Source organism: Ctenopharyngodon idella, chromosome 12, assembly GCF_019924925.1.
Source record: "Ctenopharyngodon idella isolate HZGC_01 chromosome 12, HZGC01, whole genome shotgun sequence".
Classification (NCBI taxonomy): domain Eukaryota; kingdom Metazoa; phylum Chordata; class Actinopteri; order Cypriniformes; family Xenocyprididae; genus Ctenopharyngodon; species Ctenopharyngodon idella.
This window is the reverse complement of record NC_067231.1, coordinates 27,196,567-27,210,078: the sequence shown is the minus strand read 5'-3', so window position 1 is coordinate 27,210,078 and position 13,512 is coordinate 27,196,567. Positions and strand designations below refer to the sequence as shown.

The 13,512-nt window shown below is 36.0% G+C and overlaps 1 protein-coding gene across 1 annotated transcript in view; it reads left to right on the top strand.

Moving 5' to 3' along the window:
• Positions 1–13,512, top strand: part of tcerg1l (transcription elongation regulator 1 like) — a 94,466-nt gene that overhangs the window by 65,424 nt on the left and 15,530 nt on the right. The window contains exons 6-8 of the mRNA XM_051915416.1: positions 3,149–3,274; positions 8,329–8,411; positions 12,221–12,309. Coding sequence (XP_051771376.1) covers positions 3,149–3,274; positions 8,329–8,411; positions 12,221–12,309 — 298 coding nt within the window. The remainder of the gene's footprint in view (positions 1–3,148; positions 3,275–8,328; positions 8,412–12,220; positions 12,310–13,512) is intronic.

Below are 13,512 nucleotides of genomic sequence, written 5' to 3'. Positions count from 1 at the left end.
CTGTGTGAGAAGGAAAAAAAAGTGTTTAAAGGGACAGTTCACTCAAAATTGAGATCGTTTACTTGACCTCATGTCATAATTTAGCACTGGAAAAGCAGTACTAGGGCAGAGACAGTGAACGCTACGCTCTCGCTGTTGATTTTGGTAGCTTTAATCAGTTTTCAGGTTTTTGATCATGCGCTTTTAATTATTTAATGACAAAGCTGGAAGACATCTTTTAACCGAGGCCTTGCGTGCCTGTTCTCATTAAACGATCTCATCTTTTTATACACAAGACAAGCAGCTAATTCAAGATTGATGAGATATGTGTGAGACGCGTCCTCAAGAGTAGCGAAACAGCGCAAGCCTCACAACATATGCAACTTTGAGTGAAATAAATGAAAGCTAATGCCCAGTAACCTAGAGACAAGCCAGACATCATGAAGTGTAGTAATGATCTATAGCTGCCCAAGGTTATCAATCCAGCATTTTTGTGTGTGTCTGTTGGTGAGTCTCCTGGATATGAAAGCAATGGCAAGATCAGCCGTATTGTTTCAGTGAACAGATGCAAATCATGAGTTCATGCATCATTAAATGTTTTAATGAGCAGATCTCATCATCTCCCTCTTCATTTAACTCCCATAATGCACTATACATCTTTTCAAAAAAGTAACTGACAGGACACAACAGAGACTGATGCTGCATCCCAATTCACATACTATCCATCCTAAAGAAAAATAACGTGCGAGTATTTGAAATTAGAATTAGTGTGTTCCAAATCGTAGTATGTTGAAATGAGTATTCCAAAGATACCCAGATGATCTACTATTTCTGGTTAGAATTCGAAGTGCAGATCCACACTCTAACAGTTAATATTTCCCACAACTCATTGCGCATGGACGAGGATTCAATTAGAACTACAAATGTGGTAGAAAAACTACAAAGATGGAGGATGCGCGAGACAGACAAAACCAGTACATACTTTTAGAGCATAGTATAAGTAGGTGAACTGGGACGCAGCAGCATATTCTTTCATAATGAAGTGAGGTTCCAGTGTCAGAAATATTAACAAATGTAATGATTTATTCTAGACTGCTACATTTAAAGGGTTAGTTCACCCAAAAATGACCACACCCGTAAGACCTTCGTTCATCTTTAGAACACAAATTAAGATATTTGTGATAAAATCTGATGACTCAGTGAGTCCTCCATTGACAGCAAGATAATTAACACTTTCAATGCCCAGAAAGCTACTAAAGACATATTTAAAACAGTTCATGTGACTACAGTGGTTCAACCTTAATGTTTTGAAGTGACGAGAATACTTTTTGTGTGCCAAAAAAAAATAAAAAAAATAACGACTTTCATATTTAACAGTATCTAGTGATGGGAGATTTCAAAACACTGCTTCATGAAGCTTCGGTGCTTTACGAATCTTTTGTTTCAAATCAGTGGTTCGGAGCACACATCAAACTCCCGAAGTCACGTGATTTCAGTAAATGAGGCTTCGTTACACCATAAGTGTTTCGAAATTTCAGTGGTTCACCACTGGGGGGGGCGTGACTTTGGCAGTTTGATACGCGCTCCGAACCACTGATTCGAAACAAAAGATTCGTAAAGCTTCAAAGCTTCATGAAGCAGTGTTTTGAAATCGCCCATCACTAAATATTGTTGAATAAAGTCTTTATTTTTCTTTTTTGGGTGAACTAACCCTTCAATTTTACAACATGCATCATTTCATATGGAGGATTTATATATATATATATATATATATATATATATATATATATATATATACATAAGAGGTAACTGCAACTTTTTATCTCACAATTCTGACTTTATAACACGCAGCTGAGAGTTATAAAGTCAGAATTGTGAAATATAAACTCGCAATTCTGAGTGGACTTTATAACTCGCAATTGTGAGTTTATACTGTATCTCGCATATCTGTTTATACTGTATATCGTGAGATATAAACTCGCAATTGTGAGAAAAGGTCAGAATTGCGAGTTTATATCATTATACGGGTTGGTCAGCACTTGCATACAATGTACTTTTGTCTAGGTGAAAGTAATGCATTTGGAAATGTTTATAATTATTTTGTTTATTTGCAATTTATTGTTTTATATATTTATTTTATTTTAATATTTTGATTTATTTTTAGTATAATTTCTTTCAATTTACATTATTTAACTGGTTCATTCTTAATTTGTGGCTTAAAAAGGCAACTACAGAAGGAGAAAGGGCAACGCCATTTACAATCCCGAAATCTTGATAACTTCAACCGATTTTGTGAAGCAGAACATCACAAATGCTTTAAAAATGCATCTGCTTTCTGTGCTCTTGGAAATGGCACATACATATTCAACCTGACAATCTGTCAACCCCTCTGGATTTCAGCAATGCCCAGCCCAGAGCTGAAGCCAAATGTAATTAACCTTTATGAAGAAGCAGAGTCTGTTGAGCAGAATTCGGACAGACACTAGAAAATTAAAGGTTAAATATGGCCCGGTTGATGAGAAAGAGCCTCGAGGCTCTTCCAACATTTTCAGTGTTTAATCAGTCAGAGCAACTTTTGATTGAAGCTTTGATGAATTTAATAAGTTAGAATGTAAAATTAAACACTCTTTTGATTCCCAATGATGAAGGCAATGCTGATGTCAATCTAAGGAGTGATTAGTCCTCCTGTAGGTTTATTTATGACAGGTTTGAGATTTGGGAATAGAATCCATAGCCTTATTAGCTTGTGGAAAATGGATAGCCAGACTGAATTGTACTGCATAATGTTTGTGTATTTTGCAGTGTCCTTGGCATCATCTCTCTAATAGTATTACTTTTCACAGTTGGTCACGTTTAAAAAGAAATAACATGGCTTAAAGCAATCCCTGCTGTAAAAACAGCTTATTTCAGCTTAAGCTGGTTAAGTTGGTTTTTAAACCATTGATTTTTTTTCTTTACCAAGATAATAGAAAGCAGCGCCACCATCTGGTAATCTAGTTTATCAACACTGGACCAGCTGAAAAGCACATAAAATCACCTTATGTTGGTTTTAGTTGAATTGAATTTAGGGCTTGCCCGTCAGTTTTATCTGTAATTCTCTCTCTCTTAATATGTCTCTGTGGTTCATGCGTAGTAAAATCTACTTCCATGTTGTCTTTGTGGCATACAGGAACACGTAGCAGCTGGGAAGGCTTGCTGGGACCCGTCCTTCCCTCTCAGATCACCGCAGTAACATCACTCTCTGCTCCTGGAGTGACCTTACTCACTGGAAACTGGAAGAAGCAAAGGGCAACAGGTGAGACAACACACATACTTTCTTAAAGGGATAGTTCACCTAAAAATTAAAATTATGTCATCATTTACTCGCCCAAACCTGTATGAGTTTCTTTCTTCTGTTGAACACAAAATAGGATATTTTGAAGAATGTTGATAACCAGACAGTTGACGTTAACCATTGATTTCCATAGCAGGAAAAAATTAAATATTATGGAAGTAAATCGGGTTTGGAACAACTGAAGGGTGAGTAAATGATGACAGAATGTTCATTTTTGGGTGAACTATCCCTAGCATTCCCACAGCTGAATTTCCATTGTGTATGCCAAATAGGGTTGCCAGATCTGCGTAACAAGACTAGCGCAATGGCCAATCAAAAATAGCCCAAAAGTAGCCTAATGACTATATCCCAAATATCAAAACTCAAAATATGCCATTCCATACCTAAAATACATATTTTACAGTTATGCAAATTGAAAACCTCTATGTTATAGTGATCATAAACACAGTCCAAAGGCTTCACTAGTGGCTTTGGTCACACTTTAGATTAGGGTCCATTTCTCACTATTAACTAACTATTAACTACGACTTTTGCCTCAATAAACTCCTAATCACTGCTTATTAATAGTTAGTAAGGTAGTTTTTAAGTTTTGGTATTGGGTAGGATTAAGGGATGTAGAATGGAGAATAAGGCATTAATATCTGCTTTATAAGTACTAATAAACAGCCAATATCCTAGTAATATGCATGCTAAGAAACAACTAGTTAATAGTGAGAATTGGACCATAAACTAAAGTGTTACCATGGCTATCCTTCACAAAACTTAACATCTAGCGCAGTTTTATCATTGGTATAATTTATGCAATATTAAAATGAGAAAATTAAAATTATGTTTGCTGAGAATTCTGGGCCAAGAACAGTTTGTAATGGTGCCGTGCCGAAACAAGCTCAAGTGGAAATAACTGGATCCGTACTATAACGTTCTTAGAACCGTTCGGCATGACGGTGCATGGAAAAGAGGCTATTGTATTTTAAACCAGATAGATCTGACTCTGAACACTTTAGCTAACAAAACTGATCATATTTGATATGTCCAGCAATGTTCAACCAACAACTTCTTCCACTGTGAGTCTGTGCAGTTCTGCATTCTGTGTGCCGCATGTTTTAGACAGCAGCCTTATGCTTACCGCAGCATAAGCAGCTTGTGATTCAACTAGTCGCCACACAGATATTCTTCTCCATTGTCTTCCATCTACGTAAGACCTCAGAGTGGAAGCGTGCCATGGAAGAAACAGATGAATGGTTTGTGTAGGCGTGGATGAGAGGTTTCCCGTCAACGCTTCGAGCGTAACGATGATGACTGATATAAATCAAACAGAATCTTTATTCAGCCTTTATTGCAAAGCAGTTGCTTGTTGTAATACAAAGAGTTGCTATGGGGCCAGAACAGTTTCATCCAAGTTTAATCGGAATTTGTCAGTGCTAGTTGTTTTGTAGGAAATCCATTACTAGCCGTGTTCCCCTTATGCCACTTTTAACTGTATACACACACTACTGCTCAAAAGTAAAAGAGTGTTTTTTGAAAGAAAAGCAAGGATAAATTAAAGGATTAGTTCACTTCAGAATTCAAATTTCCTGATAATTTACTCACCCTCATGTCATCCAAGATGTTCATGTCTTTCTTCAGTCGAAAAGAAATGAAGGTTTTTGAGGAAAACATTCCAGGATTTTTCTCCATATAGTGGACTTCAACAGGGTTCAACGGGTTGAAGGTCCAAATTGCAGTTTCAGTGCAGCTTCAAAGGGCTCTGCACGAGGAATAAGGGTCTTATCTAGCGATCAATCTGTCATTTAAAAATATAAAAGAAATAAAAATGGATATACTTTATAACCACAAATGCACTGTTCTGCTATCCGCCACGCATTACTTTAGAACTGCACTGAAACTGACATTTGGACCTTTAACCCATTGGTCCCCAGTGAAGTCCACTATATGGAGAAAAATCCTGGAATGTTTTTCTCAAAAACCTTAATTTCATTTCGACTGAAGAAAGAAAGACATAAACATCTTAGATGACATGGGGGTGAGTAAATTATCAGGAAGTTTTCATTCAGTTTCCACAAAATTATTTAGCAGCACTACTATTTTTAACATTGATAGTGATAATGTAATTTATTCACATGAATAAATTACATTTTACAATATATTAAATTTGAAAACAGTTATTTTAAATTGTAAGAATATTTCAAAATATCACTGTATTTCTGTACTTCAAATAAATGCAGCCTTGGTGAGCATTCTTTAAAACATTAAAACATTCATTCAAAAATTTGAACTGTATTTTGTGCTAAATGTATGCTGTTTATATGTCTAATATGTAATACAGATCCTTCTAAAAACAATACATGTTTTAAAGGAATATTTCACCCATATATTAACATTTCATCATTTACTCACCCAAGATTTTTCTGTGAAATGTTAGGATGAATGTCCAAGCTGCTCTTTTAAATAAAATGAAAGTAGATGGTTTAAACTGTCAAGATCTTAGAAAGTACAAAAGGCAAGTCCATATAACTGGTGCACTTTATTCAATTCTTCAAAGTCATTTGATGCCTTTGTGTGAGGAAAATATTGAAATTAAAGTCATTATTCTCTTTCTCAAATCTCATTTGTCATTGCATTTTTCAAATATAATTTTTTTTGTAATATATACTGATAAGCCATCAGAATTAATTGTTTGCATGCTTTTAACATGACTTTATAATATATGTAGAATGAAGACAACCTTTAGCAATCCCCATTTACACCTCTGCGCAGGATCTATTTCTCCCTGACGTTTCTTTGTTGTTTTATCCTAAGCTTCTGAATTCAGTATGCAGCCTGTTTGAGTTTAATTTCATGCAGGACAAAAGATCAAGCAGCGCATTTGATTTCCACTCTACCTTATGCTTGCCACATCTAATTTCATTCCTTTCCATGGAGATAAAGTGAAAATCATTTTGGGGGCAGACTTAGTTTGAGTGTATTCAAACTATCTAAGAGACTGAAGTTGTAGAGTATAATGATTCTACCATTACTGACAGTCTCAGTGTGTTGTTTTCTTATTGATTTGCCTGCCAGCTGTTATGTGGTTGTTGTAATAAGATTTACGCTTATCAATTGCTCTTCAGAATGTTGCAATGTCTTTTGATAACTTTTTGATGTTGCTTGTAATTTTTTTTAATACATTATTGATTTTCTGAATGTTCTGTCAATATTCATCAAGAGCAAACAGCATTTAATTGCTTGGACTGTATACTGCATATGAAAGTGAAAGTGAAAGTGACGTGATGTGTAGCCAAGTATGGTGTCCCATACTCAGAATTTGTGCTCTCCCCCATTCAAGTATGCACACACACGGCAGTAAGTATCGAACACACGCGCACACACACACACACACACACACACACCGTGATAATTTGATCAAAACCAGCTGCATTTGATCAAAAATACAGTAAAAACAGTAGTAATAATAAAAAATAATTAAAAAAAAACTTTTAAAATTCTTGTGATTGCAAAGCTGAATATATATATATATATATATATATATATATATGCCTTTACGTGCACATGAACTTTAATGACATCCCATTCTTAATCCGTAGGGTTTAATATGGAGTTGGCCCACACCTTTTGCAGCTATAACAGCTTCAACTCTTCTGGGATGGCTTTCCACAAGGTTTAGGAGTGTGTTTATGGGAATTTTTGACCATTCTTCTAGAAGCGCATTTGTGAGGTCAGGCAGTGATGTTGGACGAGAAGGCCTGGCTCACAGTCTCCGCTCTAATTCATCCCAAAGGTGTTCTATGGGGTTGAGGTCAGGACTCTGTGCAGGCCAGTCAAGTTCCTCCACACCAAACTCGCTCATCCATGTCTTTATGGACCTTGCTTTGTGCACTGGTGTGCAGTCATGTTGGAACAGGAAGGGGCCATCCCCAAACTGTTCCCACAAAGTTGGGAGCATGAAATTGTCCAAAATGTCTTGATATGCTGAAGCATTAAGTGTTCCTTTCACTGGAACTAAGGGGCCAAGCCCAACCCCTGAAAAACAACCCCTCATCATAATCCCCCCTCCACCTAACTTTACACTTGGCGCAATGCAGTCAGGCAAGTACCGTTCTCCTGGCAACCGCCAAACCCAGACTTGTCCATTGGATAGAAGCAGTCTGCATGCCTAGGTGCTTAACTTTATACACCTGTGGCCATGGAAGTGATTGGAACACCTGAATTCAATTATTTTGAGGGGTGTCCCAATACTTTTGGCAATATAGTGTATATATACAGTATACACACACACACACACACACACACGTTTGTTTTACTGTATTAGTGAGGACATTACATATACATCCATTGATTTTATATGATTTTAATGATATTTTCGATGTCAGAAACATGTGCAAAACACTAGATTTAAATAAAAACCTGTTTTGGACAATTTATAAGCCTTTTTAGTCGGTTGTCATAATATTTCACTATATAAGTGAGAATATTTGGCCCTCACAAGTATAGCCAAATCTCTCTAATCAATAATTTATAGGTCACTAATCAATTTTCATAATTAAATGCTTAATATTAAATTAGAAAAATACAAAAAAACAAACAAAAGCATTTTCACTAGTGGTGGAATTGCATGAGGAATAGCAATCAAGCAGAGAAAAATACTGTCATTTACACATATGAACATAACTATAATTAAACGCATATATTCATGTATGCAAATGAAAGCACCCCTCTTTCGTTGATGATTGCTCAGCTTAAAATAGAAGACACAATGAAATACAGCTCTCAATATAAACTGATTTGCAATAATGAGATTTCATTGATGAATTTGGATGCTTCACCATTTGATTAGTAGATGAAGTGATTATTTGAGGGCTTAATTAGAATGTCTGTCATCCATTTAGAGGGAATTGTCTTTTACTCTTTTGTATTTGAACTATATTTACCATTGATGAGGTGCTGATTGTCTGAAGAAACAATGTGGATTTGAAAAGGGGCAACAGGGGATATTGAGCATTTATCTCTGTCCTCAGATAAGATACTGGAATTAAAGAAGCCATCCTGCACAGACGCCTTAGTGCTCCGCCGCGGTCCAAACCCAGAGGCTAAAGCTGAGGTTTGTAATCTTTGACTTTCTCTCATTAGCTATTTGATTTTTAAAATAACATTATAGGCAACATCAACATAATTGCCATTGCCATTCGGTTCATTTGTTGCCAGACCTTGATCCTCATGAAAATTGTTTTGGATTGTCTTAGAGGAAGAAAGAATATCGAACTGATTTGTGGAAAAGGTCACACTGTGGGCAGAATCAGATTTGGAGTCCAATTAAGATTGAGTTAATAATCGCTTTTGTTGAAGTGCGCTGTACCACAGTGTCCCCATAGGTGACGGCTTTTAAAATCTTCTCAGCCAGATTAATTAGTGAAATTCCCCCAGAACGGTAATTCATTTGACCATAAAGAGTGTGCAAGACTGGAGACTATGTGGAGAATCGGTAATCTGCATGATTCGGTCGTGCGGGGACTGGGTAATTGGTTGTTTTCTGAGTGTATGTTCAAGGCTGAACGCATCTAGACCATTTATCAGGCTGATAATCAGCACTATATTTTATTATTAACCTTGTAACCCATGTTTGGGGTGAGATAATTGTGATTCCCTTTGCTTGCATGATTACATATCAGAAAAAAAACACATGCGCTCTGTTCCAAAATGCTGCTGCAAATGAACTGAAATGAGAGACTTGATTTCATAAGTGACTTTGAAAAAGCTGCATATACAGTGATGTTACTAAAAGAAAAAAAATATTATACTCTTATAAGCATAACAATACATCAGTCACATAAATATTGGGTAAAATAATTGACTTTTGATTATTGTATTGATAACTTTCAGTACTGAATCAAGTAAGTATATTAAATGACATTACGCTTGCATGTTTTCACTGAGCTCTACATGATGCATTCGGGGATTGCAAATGTATGCTTGCAAAATTGTGGTTGCTGGATTAAGAACTGATTACTTTTTTATTTTAGATGGAATTGATTCCTCCATGATGACATAAATCACAGCTGAAAACCTTTATTAAAAAATATATTAATTAATAAAACAGAATTCATATGTTGATCCAGAATGCTATACACTGCAAAAAATGACTTTCTTACTCAGTATTTTTGTGTTGTTTTCCAGTACAAATATCTATTACTTACGTAATATCTATTAATATCTATTAAATTATGTGAGTTTGTACTTAAAGGGTTAGTTCACCCAAAAATTCTGTCATTATTTACTCACCCTCGTTCTACACCCCTAAGACCTTCGTTCATCTTCGGAACACAAATTAAGATATTTTTGATGAAATCCGATGGCTCAGCGAGGCCTGCATAGACAGCAATGGTACTTCCTCTCTCAAGATCCATAAAGGTACTAAAAACATATTTAAATCAGTTCATGTGAGTACATTGGTTCTACCTTAATATTATAAAGCAATGAGAATATTTTTTGTGCGTCAAAAAAAACAAAATAACGACTTTTTAACAATATCTAGTGATGGCCGATTTCATAACACTGGTTCTTCTCCAGTGCTTCGGAGCTTTACGAATCAAATCAGTGGATCGGAGCACCAAAGTCACGTGATTTCAGCAGTTTGGCAGTTTGATACGCGATCCGAATCACTGATTCGACTCAAAAGATTCATAACGCTCTGAAGCAGTGTTTTGAAATCGGCCATCACTAGATATTGTTAAAAAGTCATTTTGAGGTTTATTCTGGCGCACAAAAAATATTCTCGTCGCTTTATAATATTAAGATAGAACCACTGAACTCACATGAACTGATTTAAATATGTTTTAAGTACCTTTATGGATCTTGAAAGAGGAAGTACCATTGCTGTCTATGCAGGCCTCGCTGAGCCATCGGATTTCATCAGAAATATCCTAATTTGTGTTCCGAAGATGAACGGGTCTTACAGGTGTAGAACGACATGAGGGTGAGTAATAAATTACATTATTTTCATTTTTGGGTGAACTAACCCTTTAAAACAAGAACAAATATCTGCCAATGGGGTGAGAAAAATCAACTTAAAGTTTTTGACTGTAGTAAAGCATAAAAATACTATAATATGTTTGCAGATGTCTAGGAAACATGCTAAATTCACATTCTTATATCTCCGAAAAACAAAGCTACAGCCAGTTGTTCTACTTTGAAATGTGCGTTCCGTGTCGGAATGTCTGTTTTTGTTTTAGTCTGTGTGCCCACTACCAATTTAACCAATAGTATTTCGGCACCCCAGATTGCCAAAACATTGCAGCCATGGAAGCCTGCAAACAAACTGGGTCAGAGATTGCAGATTCTAGCTGACCTAAAAAGCCTCGGCATCCAGCTAAAAATCTCTATGAACAGGAGCATATTAAAATGCGGATAAATCAACTCATCAGCTTACAGTGTGTATTAAGTCTTCTCGCCTTCCATTGTCAATTGCGCTCGCTCCTGTTGTGTGTACTCAATCTGGCAACCCGAGTGAGTGTTGAGTCTGAGGAGGAGGGGGCGGGGCAAACAACTCTCTCCAATATTTTGAATTTGGACTGCAGTACCCATTTCAACCAGCTGTCAATATTACATAGGCCTTCTGCAGATATTTTTTCGTGTTTTAAGCATGAATTTGCTTAACTTTGACAATTTCTTCAGAAAACAAGACTTGTTATCTAATGCCATTGTGCTTCTCCAGTAAATGTATCTTGATTTAAGAATGTTTAGATATTTGTACTGGAAAACAAGACAAAAATACTGAGGAAGAACATCATTTCTTTGCAGTGTATAGATTCAGAATGTGACCTCTGATAAAATTTACAAAATTGATGGACTTCTTAAAGTCAGTGTCATCATGAATTTTACTTTCTTCATACACATTAATTGATTTTCTGTGCGTGATTGATTGGTGCAATTGTAAATAATCTTTAATTTTTTTCATTCTGTTTTACTCAAATGTCACATTACGCAGTAAAATAACTTGTGAATGCTGTTTGCTGTTGACTTAAATGGTTAGTTCACCCAGAAATGAAAATAATGTCATTAATTACTCACCCTCATGTTGTTATTTTTGATGAAATGCGATGGCTCAGTGAGGCCTGCATTGAGAGCAAAGCCACCGAACCTCTCAAGATCCATAAAGGAACTAAAACATATTTAAAACAGTTAATGTGAGTTCAGTGGTTCTACCTTAATATTATAAAGCGACAAGAATACTTTTTGTGCGCCAAAAAAACAAAATAACGACTTCAACAATATCTCGTGATGGCCGATTTCAAAATACTGCTTCTGAGCTTTACAAATCTTTTGTTTCGAATCAGTGATTCTGATCTCCTATCAAACGGCTAAACTGCTGAAATCACGTGACTTTGGCGATCTGAACCAGTGATTCGATTCGTAAAGCTCTGAAGCAGTGTTTTGAAATCGGCCATCACTAGATATTGTTGAAAAGTCATTATTTTGTTTTTTTTGGTGCACAAAAAGTATTCTCGTCGCTTCATAATATTAAGGTAGAGCCACTGTACTCACATGAACTGTTTTAAAAATGTTTTTTTTAGTACCTTTATGGATCTTGAGAGGTTCGGTGGCTTTGCTCTCAATGCAGGCCTCACTGAGCCATCGCATTTCATCAAAAATATCTTAATTTGTGTTCCGAAGATGAACGAAGGTATTAGGGGTGTAGAACGACATGATGGTGAGTAATAAATGACATTATTTTCATTTTTGGGTGAACTATCCCTTTAAGCATGCCTCTTTCTCAGACTTTGGCCCTAATCATATCCTGAATCCTGTAAAAAGACTCACATGGCAATTTTGGCCACTCAGACAACATCATATGCCCTTATGTCATGCTAGTATATCCTTTCTGTTTGTTTGTGTGTGTGTGTTTGTGTCCAGGATGAGCCTTTTAAAGTCAGTATGGATGAGGACAGCTTGCCCAAAGACAAGCGGCCAGTTGCATCCACGCCTATACCTGGATCACCATGGTAACTATCCGTTTTGTCTGCACAAATATGATTCACCATCAATCTGATGCATTTTTATTGATAATAAATGACTCTCTGCATGCAAGATAATGACCGATCGATTGTTCTCTTGCAATTGTCTCTGTGTCAACCTGCACTTTAAAATGCCACTATTGTAAGTGCAGTGTTTTTCTCCTGTGTTTTGGAATGCTTTAATAGCCATTTTGTTCTTATTTAGTGATATAAAGATGTTTGTTTTATCTCCTCTCATTCTGTCATAAATGTCAGCAGCTTTAGCACCATTTAAATGATGCATGCTGCTGTATAACTGTTTGATGACAGTAATACATGCTTGAATAAAATACAGCAGTGCACATGGCAAACTTCCAGCACTAAACAGATGCTGTGACATCCAATCGAAAACCTGCATTAGGACAATGTGTTATGCAAGACTTCCATTTTTCTCTGCCAAAGCAGTGTGGGCTTTCCTTCCCTGCAAACAAACACACAAACATACACACAGAGACATTTTTGAAACCCAGCAGGCGTCATGGCTTATCGCATTCAGCTTTTGTTGACATAGACGAACTGGCTTCACTGGTAAATCTTTGCTTTTAACATGTGGTTGACGAGACCAGCTTTGCAGAATTGGAGCTGTTGTGTGATTATCCAGATATAGATGTGGATTAGATTCCTATGGTACATAAAAGCCTATTGAGTCTAGACTCAAAGGAAAGATCAAATGAGATCTTTTTTGTGTCTCAAATGTCTCTGCTTGACAGAAATTAAATGTGCAAACTGAGATTATTGTTTAAGTCTCCAGCTTCTCTGGCTTTTTGCTAGAGTTCTAGAAAAGACCTGTTAATGTTTTAAACTATATCAATATAGAGTTTCTGGTCTAATTTGATTCTGATTCACAAGTTCTCAATTCAATTTCGATTTGATTCAATTCTGATTCATTTCGGCAATGATCATTTTGATTACATTTGAAAGAAATCTTAGCTAATTCTGTAAATTAAAGACCACTCTGGTAACACTTTTTTATAACTCACGCTATGAAGCATTAGTTAAGCATTAGTAAATAGTCAATTCATCGTTTATAAAACATTAATAGACATTAGTAAGCCATTTATAAATACATATAAATGCTTTGTTCTTGATTTATAAGCATATCTATAATGAGTTTAATAATTGTATTTTCATACCTTAATTAATGATCAATTT